Genomic DNA, 19,832 nt, shown 5'->3' with positions numbered 1-19,832 from the left:
ACACTGGCCCCAGATACTCCCAAAAGATTCCTGATGCTGTGCTTCGTGTCATTATTTTTCACGAATGCCAGTCACAGCTGCTAAAATTATATCAAAGGTGTCCTATATTCACTTTAAAAATGGAAAGTAACTTCACAGCTCGTTTGGTGTATTTTCTTTGAAGATGACTTTCAGTAAACTTTGTTTTTTATTGTTCCGCACTAGAAAACACAAAGTGCCAAACCAAATGACATCAGGATGAAATTATCTTATTTTCCTCGGATGACAGTCACTTTCATTTCCCTGTCTTTGTAGTCACAATCAATGTCTGGCTTTAAAATATCTATTTATCCAGCTTTAGTGGAAGCCTTAATTGTTATAAATCCATCACCTTAAAATCTGTCGCATCTTGAAGAAACTGTATTCTGCAAAACTATTCCAGTAAAGATACATAAGACTGGGGTATGACAAGGCAAACAAGAAAAAGAACAACAGGGTTCCAGACATCAACTTCCAGAAGATTACCTCAGTGTTTTTCTTGGTGCAATCTGTGTTCCCAGTTGATTTGACAAAAGTAGCAGACAAAAACAAGTACAGAATTCACTATTCACACAGCAGTGCTTTGGGGGGTAGACCAAGCTGTTCGGCTGCAATGTCACCATTTGCTTGCCACAAACCCCTAACTGCACAGTAATACATGTTTGCAGCCAACCTTTTTTTGTTTTTCGAACAGCCAAGCAGACATCTTAAGACAGCAAGCATGAAGCACTTGCAACAAAGAAAGAAAATATAGAAAATTAGATCTAAAGTCTTTAATTCTTGGGGGATTGTAAAACTCAATGTGAAAGCTTTTTATTTAGTGCTTTGGATCTTGCTCTTCTTGCAGGCTATATTATCTTTCAGCCAAAGCCACTTACTGGTACTGGGCATTAATAATGTACAACGTATTTAGAAGTTGAATATTGAAACTGCTTATATGGTGTGATGTGTTAATATGAATCCCTCCATTATAAGGGGATGACATCCACTCACACAATATTCTTTATTCCTGCTTGCATTTCTTTGTTACAAATTTCACCCCCCACACGCAATTGCTTTTCATTGTTACTTGCAACAAAGCACAAAAGCACTGGTCAAGGCAGAACCATCAGGAAAGACATAGAAACAATCTCTTCACAGCAGTGTAGTCATGTCTCTAACCTGGCCGCATAATCTATCACTGAATCACCTGTTGGATGGGAAAGATTTTTTTTAATGTCCCCCCTTTTACTTCAGCAAATCTTCTCTAGAATGAGATATTATTGCAACTAAAATGTAAAATGTAACAAATGAAGAGAGGAATAAAACAGAAAACAGTAGTATTATACATATCTTAATGTTATTCTGGCTTTCAACAGGGAAACAAAATACTGCAATGCGTATGTTTTCTCTACATGAAGACACAGTGATGACTTCCCTTCATAAGGTATTATTATTATTATTATTATTATTATTTATTTTTTTATTTTATTTTTTTCCACAGCCAAAGAGAATGATAAGTAAGAATGATTCCTGCAAATAAACCACTCTGCAAATGATTTTTCCAAAAAGCACCTCCAGGCAATTTTCAGTCTTGAATAATGGGGTTTTATAGAAACTGAATCAAAATAAATGTGACTGAGGAGGGATTAGAATTCCTTACAAATGCTGCAAACTTGATATTTTAACACTGCTCAGAGAATTATTAGCATAAAGCTGCATCTACTAACGGCTAGTCCAGAATGACAACGCTTCCAGCGGGGTAACTGAATACAAATCTGCAAGTATGATGCCGACCTGTGGGACTATAAACTGCAGCTCTGTTTAATTACTAGGCAAGATTTTTCTTCAATTACTGCACTTTACACAGCTTAACTAACATGACATTTAACGAAGTACATGACACCGGTACTCATATTATTATTCTATTTGCATATTTTCATCTGAGGGTTCTCTCTATACAGTTGCATATTTTTCCTTACTCTAACCTGAAAAAAGCTCTATTGGCTCACACCTTATGACTGTTATGTTTGTTATTATTTTTACAGTGCCTTATAATAATAATAATAATAATAATAATAATAATAATAATAATAATAATAATAATAACAATAATAATAATAATAATAATAATAATAATAATAATAATAATAATAATAATTCAGACCCTCTCACAGTTTTCACATTTTGTTGCTTCAAAGTTTTCAGTCATGACAATTTGAAGTAGAAATTCAGATGTGTTATATACACAACTGAATCGAAACATTCGAAGAAAAAACAAAAAGAAAGAAGTACATAGATTATATATAGATCAAATATGAAAATAAATGTCAAAGTCATGATTCCATTTTATTCAAACCCTTTGCTGTGTTCAAACCTAAATTTATTCAGGTGCACAAAATGACCTTAACAAGCCACACAATTGGTTTAATGGCCTCTGTCTGTGTGCAGTAATAGTAGTTCTCATGAATTCAGAATAAAAACACCTGTCTCTGTGAGGGGCATTGGTCAGGTAGTGAATTTCAAGCAAGGATTCAACCATAAAGATCTCATGAACCATGAGCTTTCAAAGCAATATAGGGATAAAATCATTGAAAAGCACAGGTCAGTAGAAGGGTACAAAACATATAAAAGTCTCTGAATAACCCTGTGAACACAATCTACTCAATCATCTACCACAATCATCAAGACATGGAAGGTGCACTGTACCACCCAGACATTGCCTAGATCAGGCTGTCCCTCCAAACTAAGCAATCAGGCAAGGAGGAAACCGCTGAGGGATGCCACTGTGAGGCAAATGTCTACTTTGAAAGAGCTACAGAGTTCAATGGCTGAGATAGGAGAAAACAAGAATCAGTCAGCAATGTCCACAACACTTCACAAAACTAGTCTGTATTTTAGGGTGGCAAGATGGCAACCATAACTAAAAATAAGGCACCTTAAATTACTTAAGTGATCCTGCATGAAAACACCAAGATGGTGTGCGAAGTTGGTAGAGACCTACCAAAAAAGACTTATGGCTGTAAATTGCTGCCAAAGGTGCTTCCACCAAATATTTAATTGAGGGGTGTGAATACATATGCTGTCAATCAGTTTTTTCTCTTTAGTTCTTGCTGATATTTACTTATCTTACTCTTCAAAGTCTTCCATTTGAGCATTCAAGTTTTGAAAAAATAAAAGGTTAAAAACAAATGTGTACGCATCATTTGTAACTTCACAAAATGGGACACCATATAATTTAGCATTCCATCAATCTTAGATTTTAACAAAAAATAAGACGATCCTTCTAATTAAATTACAGTATTTAAAAACATGTCCGTGATTAATGAACATGTTGTTTTTTGAACAAAGCAGGAAGTCAAACTTTTAACTGGTGACTCAACATCCTGACTGCTCCTTAGCCCTCAGGAAAATAATAGCCAATATAACATTTCTACAACCCCTATGTCCTCCGCAGAAAGTTACAGGAATGGAATAGTTACATCTGATGATGTGGAACATATTTATAGACATAGCATGCATTACATGTTGTTTTATACTGAATTCTGTACAGATCTTTCATAATGTAAAACTGCTGTAGGTCCACACACATAAGCCCACACTAAATCACACTGATATATCTGGCGTTATCTTCTCTCTCCAGTTTAATTTTGGCCTCTGTGCTCCCTCCACTCCACTTCACCCTCCACCCTCCCAGCTTTCTTCTTTTTACTTGAATGGCATGCAGTACGCCTCTGGAATATCAATTGCCTCAGAGTCGTCAGTCGTCTGCTGCACTGAGGGCTACAGGACTGCTGTAATATTCCATCACAAGTGTGAAGGCAGGAGGGTTTTCTTGAACAGAAGCATTCAGTCAGCCATTCAATTGTTTTCATTAGTAGATAAATAATGTTGTGGTGTGCAAAAAGAGGAATGAGCCTCATAATTATATATTTTCTAAGTTTAATAATTTATTGTCAAGTGTGAAAACAAACATGCATATCAGAATATTTACCCTGAACAAAGTAAATTTATTATTTATTATTAGCATGACTATATCACATACTGGTATGTGTTCTGCAAACAACTATTGTTCTTGGAAAATATTTTACTAGGAAGTGCCTAGGCTGAGTCCCAAACTGCTCCCCTGCTTTCTGTTCCCTTCGGTATGTTTCACTGACATCATAGAGTAACTGTATCACTTGAGTAACTGAGGGAGTAGGGTACAGTAAGGAGCAAAAATATTCAAAGCAACACCCTTCAACAATCTCAGCACAGCTTTGCAGTTTTTGTTTTCCCTGTGAACAGGTCATGGAGAAGTTGTATTGTCTCTTCCTCTGTTCCTGTATTTTGTAAAAAGAATACATTTTCTTTTCCTTAAAACTCTTCAGCAGAAGTGTACTCTTGTCAACACTCTATTGAAGGATGCATTGGAGGGCACATACAGCTTCCTCCCTAAAGTTCCCTAAGGAATTAGGTCTATAGAGTGAATTCCCTGTCAAAATTTGTGCAGAAGCACAGAAATACAAACTGTAAATGTAAAACAGAATTTTCTGCACGTTTATTATTATACACTTAGGATTCCATTCTGCACTCATTCTACATCCTTTTCACAATTATAGTTTTAACAGCGCACACGAAACCTGCTTGTGATTCCTGCATTGCATTTGCAATTCACACTGCAAACTTGCAATTCTTTTTGACACTCTTTCTCACCGACTTAAAAAAAGTGTAGATCAGGCATTCTAGATGAGTATCTATCGAATTCGATTCAGAACAAACATGGCTGAGGACCTGACAGCAAGTGCTTTAAAGCTCAATGGTTAGCTACACTAAAATAGTTAGCAAGTAGTTAGACTAATTAAATTAGGCACCGAATGCTCCTATATTCAATTGCATTTATATTTCCTATTATATTACCCCCTCCCCCAACAAACAAACATAGCTGCACATCATTGCCTGACAGGTCTGAGGTGAATAATAATGTAGTTAAGAGGAAAAAGTCCACAACCCCCTATAAATTATGCCTATGGTCCGGGCCAAACATTAGAAATGCAAATACAGTGTCGAGAAAATAATGTATTCGAATTTCAAAAACGCTGATAAGGGTGACCTATTTGTTAAGATAATTGTAATTTGCAAGGCATTTGTAATTATCAATATATCATGAATAATTAATATAACTATAAAACTGTACATACAGGTAATTCACAAATACGTTTACGATATATATTTATACCAATAGAAAAATAGAAAATCGATGTGCATATGGAATGCATATTTCACAGCCTGCTTACATAGCCTATTAATAAACAGGAGACATGGCGAGAAAGTTACTGCAGCTGATAAAGCACTGCTGTCTCGGGCCACGTTTGATCTGAATGGCGATCGATAATGTCGATAATCATGTAGGATGTCTGATCTACGCTTTGCTTTTTATATCGATGAAAAAGAATGTCAAAGAGAATCGCAAGCGTGCAGCAAGTCTCACGTGTATCGAGTTTGGCACACTACATCCACCACGCATGGGGAGATAAAGAGGGAACAAGGGAGCAGTTTGGGACGTAGAGCAGTTGATCAAGATTCGTATCATAAAAGGAAGAGGATATTGAAAATGTCCAAGCTTCTGTTAAGAGCACAATAAATACATTAGCATGGTTTAACATTTTATGCACTCAACAACGTCCATACAAGTCTTGTTTGTTTAATCTGCACATGCAAATGCATCAGCAGACTCCTTGACACTAAAGTACACTAAAACTAAAGACATTTAAGGCCTGTGTGGCACTACATACAGTTGAATTAGTCTAGCTAATGCAAGGAACACTTAATTAGCAGGCCCCATCGCATGCGTATGCGCTCTTCATCGACCATGGCTGCATGTGCTCAAGGCAACTGAACCTCTCTGGCTGTAGTGCAATACGTGCTGAGAAAATGAGCAGCAGAGATCAGGATGGAAGTTATTAGTACAATACCACACTAATCTTTTTAATGAGCCTCGAGTGATTAGGTTTGAACTGGGATATTAGGGCTTACTGGCTACGCAGCTACAACATTAATTAACTGGAATTTATTTTGAGTTCTACTCTTCTGGAGAGGACCAGCTTTTCGTCCCACATGTTAACCCCTCAAACCAAGTGAAATCTCAGTTCTCTGAAAAGCAGGCAGCAGTGGTTTGGAGCACTGCTGCTTCGGCTGGAAAGCAAGTCTGCAAATGTCACTTCCTCATCAATCAGTACATAAGCATGTCCACATGAAGGGGGTGTTGCAAAGCATAACCTTTCAGCATGTGTTCAGTATGCATTAAGCCCAGGGATCAAACCCTATACTGTAACATGCTATCATCACGTTTGGAAATTGGTATGGTTCACATTTGGTTTCATAGGCAACCAGACTGACTATTTGTTTCCAATGTCTACTTTCTTTTCCGAATTCTGAGAAATTGAAAAGTGAAACTTACTTTAAAAACAGTAGCAGAACTGCAAAATACTGAGCTGTGCTGCCTAAAGTTGAGGACATTTTCAGAATGTCTCTCAATTTTGATGTATGATTTTAAAACAGGTTATTAAAAAGTTTGTTTAAGCTGTGCGTTAGAGACAGACTGTATAGTTTTCAAATGTAATTATTTACAAGGTGCTTAACATTTAGCCACAATATGAACTAATAATACTATGAGTATTATAAATGAATAATGTTTGGCCAATGAGATGAAAAAAACATATGAGTCAGTTTGTACATTTGTAAATACACAGAACTGAAAGTGCATCTTTGTTATTGTATTTTGGACTTCAGCATGAATGTATTTGTTTTTGTATTGTATACCAATGGGAACTCTTTTGGGACAATGTTTGATCTTAAAACAAGGGTTATGCTGCAGCATATGGTACTTATATTTATGTTACGTCAGCTTCTCTGGCCTGAAGAGATACTGAGAAATATCCCTTGGTTACAGATTGATTATTAATATTCACACTTCTTAAGCTCCAATGTTTTATTTTTCAAAATTGTTTGTAATTTTAAAATGTCTAAAATTGCTTGGGAGTTTGAACATACTGCAGCCAAATACAAATAAACAATAAAAATGAAAAATGAAATAATGCAAAGACAATAATCATTTTAATTGAAATTGCCATGCATGCCTTCTGCTCTGACTGGAGGTTATAACAGATCAATAGATATTCCACCTGCCAAAGATCTATACTTTGAGAATAAGCAAAGAATGAGCCAGATCAGGGATTTACTCACTCTGTTGGCCACTTGCCATTTTGTTATTTTATTGGCCACCTGTTTACTGTAGATAGCCAGGAGTGGTAGACATGAAAGCCTGGCAGCATTCTTCCCATAGCAACATAAACACCTACACTAAGCTACAGTGCTGTTCAACCTGAGAGAGTGAGAATAGACATCTCATTGGGGGGAAAAATAAAATGAAGATGAAAGATGAAAAGATCCTGAAGAGCAGGATTTCCAGTTAAAAAAGTGAAACATTCCAGGAGATGAGTCATTGCATTAAAAAAAAAAATTGAATATTATATTCAAACTCATATGCAAAAGGACAAAGAAGAGATTTGATTCATATAATTTACATGATATTTAATATTGGATCTTGTATTGATGTCTTTTGTAGTCCTAAGTAAACCAATAGGTTGCATATGCAACGCTGGTTATCTGAAAAAGAGAATACTACCAAAGGGACTATGGGTATGACTGTGCCATGTATCAGATTTTGTAATTAATTTTATATCTGCAGATAGGCCCCTGTGTGCTGTCAGTCATGCAGGTAAGTCCTTCCTCTCTTGCTTGTTATATCTGACCCAGCCCATTGGTTCACTTACTCTTTTGCTGGAACCAAGGTTCATGAGTGACCTCAAAACTTTTGGGGGTCATTCTCTTTTACAGATAACCAGGGCTGCATACGCAACCTACCGTGATCTGTCAATCCGAGAATATCAATGAAAGGGACTATGGGATACTGTGTACCCAAGCTGTCATGAGGTAGGACTACTGGCAAGGCCTAGGGACACTCCAAGCAAAGGCAGCAACCTACAAAGAGGTGCAGTCCCTCCTAAACACACAAAAATGAATATAAATAGTGACAGAATAACCGTAGTGGTAGCTTGTGAAACCACTTTCCCACAAACTACAAACACAGTTAACTCAAACTAAATAGTGTTAAACTCTAAATTTCCAACTCAAACATAATCATCTTGAACTCTTACACTACTATACACTCCACCAACCACTGTTTAAACTCCAAACTTTCTTCCACCCCCGTGCTAACCCCCCCCCGGCCTTTTATAGATGGCCACCATCCAGTTACAGGTCAGAGGGCAACTGCCACAGAGCGGTTATCCCAGCTTATAGATTACCAGAGTCGGGTCTCTGACCAGGACAGAGAACAGCGCCACTTACATGTAGTGGTCACACTATGTAACTACATAGCCCCATCACCCATATGACATAGCAAACACAACACTAAACCTGTGATACAGTCCAAGTACCCCCACTGTACACCAACTGTATCTAACTTTTACAGCAGAAGTAGTTTATATATATATATATATATATATATATATATATATATATATATATATATATAGTAGTGATCTGGGACCCTTTGGGACTACAGTGTTGTTGCTGTGTGTGTGTCTGTCAATGTCTGTCAGTACTATGAGGCAGCCAATGCCAGGAATGCAAGTTAGGTATGTGGGGGGAGGTGGGGGTATTTGGAGAAAGGGTGTTTCCCCCACCCCTGTTACTGAGGGGAAAGGTGGTAGTTCTTGGGGTCAGAAATGGCCCCCATTCGGGAACAGTGGGGGAGCGGTGATTGGAAGTGGGGGATCACAAGGGCTATGGTTATATATAGGGCTGCCCTGAACCCTCAAAGCAGAAGTGAACGCTACTTGTTGTAAGGTTTGGGAAACCCAGCTTGCTGCAGCACAAACATCAGTCAAAGGGGCCCCTTGAAACACGGCCCAGGATGGATCCATGCCTCGAGGCGAGTGTGCCACCAGATGGTCAGGCACTAGGAGACTCGCCAACTTGTTGGCTTTGGCAATCACATCTACAAGCTAATGGGGCAGGCGGTGCTTTGAAAGGGCCACACCATGACACACAAACAATTGTTCTGTGTAACGGGGACCCCTCATACAATCTATGTAGCACCACAGTGCACAAAGGACACAGCGAGTGGAGACAACCATGTGCGAAGCCTGTGTGCTTAAATGTAAAAGGAGGACATTTTCAGACTCATAATATAGTAATTCTCTTTAGTTGTTTCTAATTTGTCTACTGGTCAATCTCTTACTTAATATAGGATACAACTGTAAACATCCTTTTCATACCTGTGCTCCAAACTGATTACATAAATAATACAACAGACGATACCATGGAAACATTTCCACACTAAATCCAGGGCACTGTATATGACTTCACTTTATGTAAGGTTAGCTATGAATGTCACTGCTTTCGCACAGTCTATCCTCCAGAGTACGAATGACTAGATGTAGCTATTTTATTCATGGGACAAGACTTCCTGCAATGTAAATCATTCATGAGATATGTGTGCCTCTATGGGGCCGTGGTTATCACTGGAGAGAGCTACACAAATAAATATGGATGAGAACTCCCTCTACTGAGAAAGGCTGCTGGGAGATTGTCATAGTGTCAGCATACCTTTGAGACCGTGAGGCTAACTTACATGTACAATACGACCATTGCGCTATCAAAAAGAAGGTCATCGTTTTACAAAGCGTACATACACAAACAGTGCATCCTCAGTGCATGTGCATGGTCCTCCGCTTTCAATGGTTTGGCCTTTCAGACACATTAATTCTGTGGAAAACCAGAGAATTCTCATTAAGTCACCGTGCAGTTGATATAAGAGGAAGGGAAAAGGTACTCTTTCAACTTATGAAGGAGGGCAATTAAAAAACTCAGGCAGACAGAGAGAACAGGCTCGAGTTTTCCTCAGCTGCTGCAGCAGATAAAGTGCCGGTGCCCTTCAAATACCATTCAATTCTGGCAGTGCCTCACCTTGACTGTCCCCATGGGAACAGAACACTAGACGCGATCAATGAGGGCAGCCAGGGATGGAGGAGAGTCTCATTGCATTAGACGAGCCGTGTGTGCGCAGGTCTGCACAGCAGCACTCGAGTCACAGCCATCTCACTGCGCACTTCTACCTGCTGTTAGGTCTGGAGAGGGTACTAAACATGAGCGTGTCTGAGGTTTTCTCTTATCAGTTGTGAAATATATTAACAATACTTTTGTTGTTGTTGTATAGGCTACCATCCATATATGTCTTTAAATATACCAGCTGGCAGTTGTATTTATATATAAATATTCATATAGGTGTGCTTAAGTATTAAATACAGATCTTGAATTTGCCTTCACATGTTTAAGCTGTAATAATGTTTATGGTTGTAGGAAAGTAGCACCTGGCAATAGTCCTTGTTGCAGTGATTAAATGTTTCACCACTTTCAGAAAAACATTAAGTCAAGTCATGTCCTTGCAATTAAACAGTAAAACAGTGAGTAAAGCAATGAGTGGTAAGCAAAGTCGGACCACAAAGAGGACACTGGCTTGTGTCCAAATCATTGTCTTTTTAAATCAGATTTGATTGATTTAGTACTATATCGTTTTTCTGCCCGGAACTGGTAACCAGATATGTCGAAGGAAGAAAGATGGGATATCTTGTGCACGCAAAATAAGATCTCATGAATGTTTCTTATACAGTGAGGGAAAAAGTATTTGATCCCCTGCTGATTTTGTACGTTTGCCCACTGACAAAGAAATGATCAGTCTATAATTTTAATGGTAGGTGTATTTTAACAGCGAGAGACAGAATAACAACAAAAAAATCCAGAAAAACGCATTTCAAAAAAGTTATAAATTTATTTGCATGTTAATGAGGGAAATAAGTATTTGATCCCCTATCAATCAGCAAGATTTCTGGCTCCCAGGTGTCTTTTATACAGGTAACGAGGTAACTCTCTTAAAGGGAGTGCTCCTAATCTCAGCTCGTTACCTGTATAAAAGACACCTGTCCACAGAAGCAATCAATCAATCAGATTTCAAACTCTCCACCATGGCCAAGACCAAAGAGCTGTCCAAGGATGTCAGGGACAAGATTGTAGACCTACACAAGGCTGGAATGGGCTACAAGACCATCGCCAAGCAGCTTGGTGAGAAGGTGACAACAGTTGGTGCGATTATTCGCAAATGGAAGAAACACAAAATAACTGTCAGTCTCCCGCGGTCTGGGGCTCCATGCAAGATCTCACCTTGTGGAGTTTCAATGATCATGAGAACGGTGAGGAATCAGCCCAGAACTACACGGGAGGATCTTGTTAATGATCTCAAGGCAGCTGGGACCATAGTCACCAAGAAAACAATTGGTAACACACTACGCCGTGAAGGACTGAAATCCTGCAGCGCCCGCAAGGTCCCCCTGCTCAAGAAAGCACATGTACAGGCCCGTCTGAAGTTTGCCAATGAACATCTGAATGATTCAGAGGAGAACTGGGTGAAAGTGTTGTGGTCAGATGAGACCAAAATAGAGCTCTTTGGCATCAACTCACCGCATCAAAGGGAAGATGGACGGGGCCATGTACCGTCAAATCTTGGGTGAGAACCTCCTTCCCTCAGCCAGGGCATTGAAAATGGGTCGTGGATGGGTATTCCAGCATGACAATGACCCAAAACGCACAGCCAAGGCAACAAAGGAGTGGCTCAAGAAGAAGCACATTAAGGTCCTGGAGTGGCCTAGCCAGTCTCCAGACCTTAATCCCATAGAAAATCTGTGGAGGGAGCTGAAGGTTCGAGTTGCCAAACGTCAGCCTCAAAACCTTAATGACTTGGAGAGGATCTGCAAAGAGGAGTGGGACAAAATCCCCCCTGAGATGTGTGCAAACCTGGTGGCCAACTACAAGAAACGTCTGACCTCTGTGATTGCCAACAAGGGTTTTGCCACCAAGTACTAAGTTGAAGGGGTCAAATACTTATTTCCCTCATTAACATGCAAATCAATTTATAACTTTTTTGAAATGCGTTTTTCTGGATTTTGTTGTTGTTATTCTGTCTCTCACTGTTAAAATACACCTACCATTAAAATTATAGACTGATCATTTCTTTGTCAGTGGGCAAACGTACAAAATCAGCAGGGGATCAAATACTTTTTTCCCTCACTGTATAGCAAGAAAGATTGTAATGCATATAAAACATTAGACTGGCTCTGTCACCTGGCCAACATTTGAAAAAGATTTTCCCGTTAAAATGATTGAAACTGTCAAAGTTAAACAATAGTCATACTGTGTGAATTGGATGATTAGTAAGAAAGGATCACAGATGAAAAGGTAATGTAGGCTAAATCCTATGTGTGTGATTACAGGTTTATTCATACTATTAAATGGCTCTTGTGCATTGGTTGCTAAAGGAACATGGCTTTTCATTTTCTTGCAGCAGCTCATCTATAATTCTATATATTTACATTATCTTACAATAAATAGCTTCATTATATGATCTTGAATCCCCAGATTTTAAAATCTACATGGATTTCTGTGGCGCTGCAGTCGTAGATACTGGCAACTCCTGTCTTAACTCAGTTCACCTGGAATAATTTCACTTTAATGAATGAGTGTTCAGCATACTTTTAATATAATTGCTAAATAAATCTAGGGATGGATTACATCAAAATATTGAACCACCCACTAATAGGAAACTACAAAAGTGTGCTTCATAGCAGTTACTTTTATGAGTTGATGAGAGAACCTTCTTACAAAAAATAAAGCCGCCACAAAGTACATTTTTGTATCTTCCTTTAGAAATTGGTTAAAAATGTTATTTAAGCCCAGCCCTAGTTTAATAAACTGTATTAGTTTAAAATACATACATGAGTGAATAACACTGGTGTAAATCAAGGGTAACAATACTTTGTGACTGTGTTTACTTAATAACTTGTACGATGTTTTTTTTCCAAAACGAGAATGCACCATAATACATTAATACTTTTAATATCAGAATAAAAGGCCCAGGCACCTTAGGTGAAACTGTTTTCATACCAAGTCAAAATGAAATTGTTTGAAATTCAGTTTTGTTTATAGCATTTAAATATGACTTTAAAACAGGCCAATTAAAGCCATTCTCTCCCTGTTTTATAAGAGGTTGTCCTTGCCAATCTGTTAAACACCTAATGTTATTGAATATCCCACGACCCTCACCAGGATAAGTGGTTTCGAAGATGGATAGATGGATGTTATTGAATATATCTGCTAATCATTCATTCTTAAACAGTACAATCCATGACTCAATGATTTCCGCAGAGTATCTGTACAAAATCACAGTATCCCTCTGCTGCCCTCTGATGTTCAAACATTGACATAACACATTTTATTCACAATTGATAGACTGCATCTGTGTGCAGTCATAGTTCCACTGAAGTTTACTTGAAAGAGTAGCATCTATGAAATCATCCAAAACAGAATAATAAAAAAAAAAATTAAGTGTAAAGTTAATGATCTTAATGTTAACAATTCAATTCACTGGGAAACACCAGTGAAAGACAAAATGCTTCTGATCCACATGAAAAGTCACAATTTATTTAATCTTATATTTCCGCTGGCTTGGATTGTAGCAAAACTGCACTAAAAGCAGGGCTCCACCCCTGGGGCTTTTAAAAATAAGAGCTCTCTTGCGGAGTAAACATGCATTAAACTGTGCTCCTTCATGTTAATAGTTCCTGAAACCCTCCTACACCACACAAGCTATTAGGAGGTGATCACTTTCTGAAGCCTGACATCTTACACCACAGCAACAGGTAAAGGCTACTGGCAAGTTCCCATCCACTCGAACCTCAGAGATTAAATATCGCAGCAAGATCTATTGGGCATGAATCACTTCATCACTGTCTGCTCAAATCCGATCTCACTGTTAGCTAAACTGCCGCATAATGCATTTTTAATAGTCTTGATCCACCCAAATCATTAATGTTATCGTATTTTTAATATTATTATTTTATGAAAGCCAAGGCAGACTGGATTGATATCATTAACAGCAGATTGCGCATACATCTCTTACTGATGCAATTTGCTGGATATCTTCCCTCCAGTTACTTTCCACAGTAAAACAAAGCTTTCTTTTCTGTTAAAGGGCAACTATAACTGTTGATATGAAACTAAGAACAGTTGTTTCAGCAGAACAACAAAAATGAGACCTACATTGTACAATATTTCAAAGGTCAATTTAATAAGGACAAAAATAACAATAAAAACAACACAAATAAAATATAATAACACAATTTAAAGAAGCAGGCTGTACTCACCAAATACTTTACCCAAGAAAAGCGTCTTGATTAAATTGAATTGGGTTTCTGATGAGTCGGGCAGGTTGTAGCTCACTGGAGGATAGTGGTCCAGCTGAGAAACAGATAGAACTTTATTTTTCTACACATTGAACACATCATGCTAGTTTCTTTTCAACACCTTCTTATTGACACTACCTTTGGTGGAGTGGGAACCCACACCTTCTTCACAGCAGTCCAGTCTGGCTGAGTTGTGAAACCCAGGTAATTGTGCTTTATGGAAGCACTTTCACAAACAAAATAGATCTATGACTTTTCAAATCTGAGTTGGACACCCCTGCAGTATACAGTACAGCAGGTATTTCACTTTATAGACCTCTGTCGCCCTCTCGTGGTATTTTGATAATTTTCCGTTCACAGGTCAGATCATAATCATTGTGCTTTTGGTACAATCGTAGCTCTACCATACCATTTCGATTAAATCTTCCTGAATTAATCTCTGAATTTTCCGCCCTCTCCCTCTCCCTCTCCCTCTCCCTCTCCCTCTCTCTCTCTCTTGCTATCTATTTATATGTATATTTATACTGTATCAATAAAGTAATTGATAGATTAAATCAAGCCATGATTTTCCTTGTGAGTAACTACTTACTTTACCATGCAGTGGGCAGCTTGCCCAGATAGAAAACAATTACTACAGTGTCTAACATTTAACAGGATCCTTGTTCTATAATATGAACAGTACTTTAATGTTTAAAAAAGGCACTCTGGTGCCATCTTGTGGCGATATCATATTTCTCCAAGGACCAAATGTATCCCTTCGAATAATATGGCATAGAGATACATGATTCCTTATCGTTTAACATAATAAAACAGCCAAGGATACAAGTTAATTAGCCATTTTTACACCATTATCCATAATTAAACTATACTTATTAAAAGGCAAGATAATATTGTCAAGATTACAGTTACCTAATTACTGAACCTATTGTTGGTTGCTGTAATTATTATTTCTCAAACACATATGACCACTAAATATATATTTATAGTTGACATATTCATTTATGTTTATTACATATGTAGGTATTTCATTTTCATGTAATTTTATAGTAAACAAAATGTCTGTTATAGCCCCAGTGTCAGGTTCAGACATGGTTAGTGTCTTAAAACCATATAACCAGTAAATCCTATTATTCGGTCATAAATCATTATTATAGAAATAGTTTTACTGTAGGTTTACATTTGTTCACGTAATAAAACAGGGTGTCAAGGGGTTAATCATTTGTCAAGGCTTCAGTATTTGTTATAGTAATACCACATACTGGCAGACTAGAATAAAAATTCAGCTTTTTTTCCAATTTGACAACCTTTCAATTGTTTACTTTTTGTTTGAATGTTGCTTCAAGATTATGAAAAGTACTGCCTTGGCGAACACTGTACACATGCTTGTCCTTAATTGTCCTGATTTCTATATGGTGTCTTGCATAAAGACATCTCCCTTAATGCCTTGTCTCATTTCCATCTACAGTCTAGGAAATTGAGACAAATTGCATAATACAGTAACAATAACAAGAGCACTGGAAAACAAAGATGTGTGCTGTATATTATTTTAGGAGTTTATTTTTATTTTTTCTGATGTGCCAAACTGATTGATGCGATGCTCTCTTCCAGCGCTCCCAATGGACCCTCTTTCAATAAAATGACTGGTGTTTCCTCCTTTTGTGACAGCTTTAAAATGTAATCAAATTTTATAGTTCTGTCTCTGAGGAACTTTGCCTTGTGTTTGCTCAAGTTAATGGGAAGAGGGGGGATAATTTGACACAATTAAATAGCTTTCAGCACATTTACCTTTATCTTGGAAAACAAATTGCACATGTTCAAAGAAAGAGGATGCTCCATCAAATCCCCATCCCTTTGGACAGTGCGTCCTTCTCAATCTGCATTACATTTGATTTGATTCTCCAGAAGGGTAATTAATCACCATTGCAAAGAGTGACACTCGGCAGAGGGCTTCCTCTTGGACGTGACCTTGAGATTACAATCTCACGTGCATATCAGACAATGGACCCATTTGAACAGAAATGTCTGTAAGTAAAATTAATTGCACATTTTTGTTCTCAATGGCTAATGCAGAGGAGTGCCAGAGGAGAACAGGACTTTTTCACTTTTTCAAGGAGGGAAAACAGGATTCGAAGTACAATGATTGTGTGACAAGATATGTAGGCTGCCCTGGGCATGATAAACCTGGTTTAAACCAGGGAACAATCTGATTATAGATCATAACATTATTATAATAGAAAGGAAAAAGTAACTGCACATACAGCAGTACAGTTTGTTGGCTAATAATTTGACCTTCATGCATTCAGTGCAGCTTTATGATGGGTGTTCACTAAACAGAGCTATTTCATAATGGTCTCATTGTGCTTTACTAGTATTTATAACATTTGTAAATGCAATAAAGTTAAATTATGAAGAATACTCACATTTTCTATTTAAATAAAAGACAATTTCTTGCTATGGGTAGTGCATGTTGATGCTGTAGCAACCTAACCATTTAATAATAAAATATACTATATGTGGGTCTTTGTAAACAAAATAAAACTTGATCATGACAAAAGTATTAATGCTGAAGAAACCAAGGAACATAATCCCCAAAAAAGACTGAAACAAACCAAAACAATTACTATTCCTGTCGATATTTTCTTCCTATCATAAAAATGAAATGCTGTTTACTTGTAGGAAGTATAATAAAGCTATTACCTTATGCTGGGTTTATTGTGCTTTGTTTTTTAAACTGAGGGCTAAATTGACTATTCTTATTCATGCATCGTTTGAACCACTCTATTCTATGCAAAATAATAAAGCACTGAAGTGTGCAGGGGGTCTAATGACAGCGGCAATAACCAGAAATGGAAGAAATCCTCCAAACATTTCAAGGTTAGAGAATGACAGATGTTTGAAAAAGGGAGGAAAACAAAATGACAGATATATGTAGATATACTGAGAAAAGTCTTTCTTTATGTACAATACAAATCTCATAAGTAAATAGTACCACCTTTTTGGGAATAACTACAGTGTATTGAAAAAAAAGATGTAGCTACTTATTAGTGGATCAGCTTGGTATGTATATGTGACAAGGCTCATTACATACATGTGTCTATTACGGTGACATCATTTGCATAGGCTTTTAAGAGAATATGAGGCTCTGGTGTTTTGGGCTTTTTAATTGTATAGGTTGAAGGGTTAGAGCAATCAGATGTGTGGCTGCAGTGGCTGCGTGATCGGCAGTTAGAGTGCTTCAGAGTTTCGGGGGAAGTGTATGTGAGCCTGTTATAGTGACGTTACCTCACTAAACTCTGAATACTGTATAATAGCAGACCATGGAAAATTGTTCTTCCTTCCATTATTGTATGGATATAATTGTATAATTGTTAGGCTTGATATGACTTGTCAACCAGAATATTAATTACAGCTGTTATCTGCAACAAGGCTGACAAAAAGGTTCAAAATATCTCCTGCATTCACTGTGATATATAAATATATACACATTTTATTTTTGAATAGAAAATATCTCTGAATTGCAGTTTCAGTTTAACATACATGTACGGTATAGAATTAAAAGAAACCAATGTGAACCAATATATAACACATTTTTACTTAGAACTGTCTTCATGGTTTAAGTTGTTTAAGAGAGTTATTCTGTTTTCCAGTGTGATAACAGGTTTATGTCAGGAGAGAACCAGACCAGAGATTCACAAGTCTAAAGCTGTTGTATATGAGTCTGACATCAGAAGACCCCCAACTTCCAACCCTACAGATACTGATGCACAGCAGCAGCAGGGACAGATATCTTGTTCACAGGAGCATGACATCTTGATTCATGGGCCAACATGCTGTGTTTGCATCCATGCTGCATTGTTGGTCACTGGAAATGGGGAAATTTCCCACAAGATATGCATCTCAAAACCTCACCCCTATAACTATTGGGCCTGCCACCCATGGCCCTACCATGTGCATCAAAGTTGCCCTTGCGGCCCCTCCATACCTCCCACTTCCTTCACCATCCACTATGCAGGCTCTGTACATTAGCCCCCAGTCCCAGCCCCGGAGACACATTGGGAGCATGAACGCTCACAAGATGCATTGTAAGAGCCGCCTGAGATGAAATGAAGAAGGATCCCATTGTATAATGTAATAAGTGTGATGTATTTACAAGTTAAACTAGGGAGAATGTGATTTGTCACAAGACAACACATATGTTATTTTTGCTGTTGGTACCTTATTTTTGCATTTAACTGAATGATGACCATGAAAATGCTCAATTTAAACTTACAAAAACAATAATTAAAGAATGAAACTATTATTAGGAGAAATCCCTTTGTCTTTCATGGCTTATTTTTCATTTCTAAAATGGCACACTAACACCTACACCTATGGCAATTCCTGGGCTGCAGTCTTGCAGGATTCGAATGAAATCCACATTTTTTAAGCAGTCATGTCTGCTGCTTTCTGAATGAAGTTGAAAAGCTCATTACTAGAGCTGAAAGAACGGAGGCAAATGTCACTGAAGGCTATGTGCTGGGAATAAAAGATGTAATGCAACATTTGTCGCTTAAATTGGGGTGCAGGCATGGCCTGGAGTTTGAATTTGCTATAATGTCAGAAGTCACATTTGGCTCTTTCAGAACTAAAGCTGGATTTTTGACAAATGGACTTAACATGCTTATGGGATTAAAGCAGACAGGTATAGAGAGTTCAAAAAGCTAGAGAAAGTGCTCAGATTGTCAATTAAAGAAAGCTATGTTCTCCATTTCATATCTCAGAGCTGAGACACGGGGTTTCAGCTGTTTATAACTTGAGATGGTAAAACCCACAGAGGCAGTCCGAATTGATATCAGTCTCGATCGTACACAGTTGAACGGGCCGACGTGGCGCTCCAGATTTGTCTGGGGGGAATTACTGGTATGCCGGGAAAGTGCTTCTGAGGAAAGATCCTTAGACTCAAAAGAGATGGACATAATAAAAAATCTCTCCTGATTTCAAACCCAGTCAACTCACAGCAAACGTATCTGTGCTTCTTTCATTTGCGATTGAAACTGATAAGACAGCGAGGCATGGTTACAACAAAGGACAGGGACACATAGATCTACAAGCTTCTGTTTTCTCATACTGGCAGTTATATCTCATTTACACACTTTGCCTGACAACTAGGGAATTTATGGGCTAAATGTGACTCTTTTATAGAAGTTTCTGACTGACAGGGAACAAATAAAGCCATGTTGTTAGTTTTCCTGGTTTATTTTTTCATGAAGTCTCAGTTTTAAACAGGACAAGCAGTGTAAATTGGAATTACCTGAAAGTGAGTGCTGTCCTTGGTTGCAATCCATATCACAACCGCCATTATTTACTCCTGCTAAACTTTGTGCACTATACTTCTGCTATATTTAATTCATTGTATTGGTGTTCACTGTGATATTTTCATTGGTTGCCATATTAGGAGCTATATTCAATCCCTGCTACCCAATGAAGACGACACAAGTCATTATCCTTTAGGTGTGT

General features: G+C 37.8%; 1 protein-coding gene across 1 annotated transcript in view; it reads right to left on the bottom strand.

The window, feature by feature from the left end:
* Positions 1-19,832, bottom strand: part of LOC136767860 (contactin-associated protein-like 2) — a 517,302-nt gene that overhangs the window by 19,421 nt on the left and 478,049 nt on the right. Inside the window, exon 21 of the mRNA XM_066721910.1 lies at positions 14,298-14,391. Coding sequence (XP_066578007.1) covers positions 14,298-14,391 — 94 coding nt within the window. The remainder of the gene's footprint in view (positions 1-14,297; positions 14,392-19,832) is intronic.

This window comes from Amia ocellicauda, chromosome 2 (assembly GCF_036373705.1).
Source record: "Amia ocellicauda isolate fAmiCal2 chromosome 2, fAmiCal2.hap1, whole genome shotgun sequence".
Lineage (NCBI taxonomy): Eukaryota > Metazoa > Chordata > Actinopteri > Amiiformes > Amiidae > Amia > Amia ocellicauda.
Note: the sequence above shows the minus strand (reverse complement) of the source record. Positions and strands in the feature narration are given on the sequence as shown.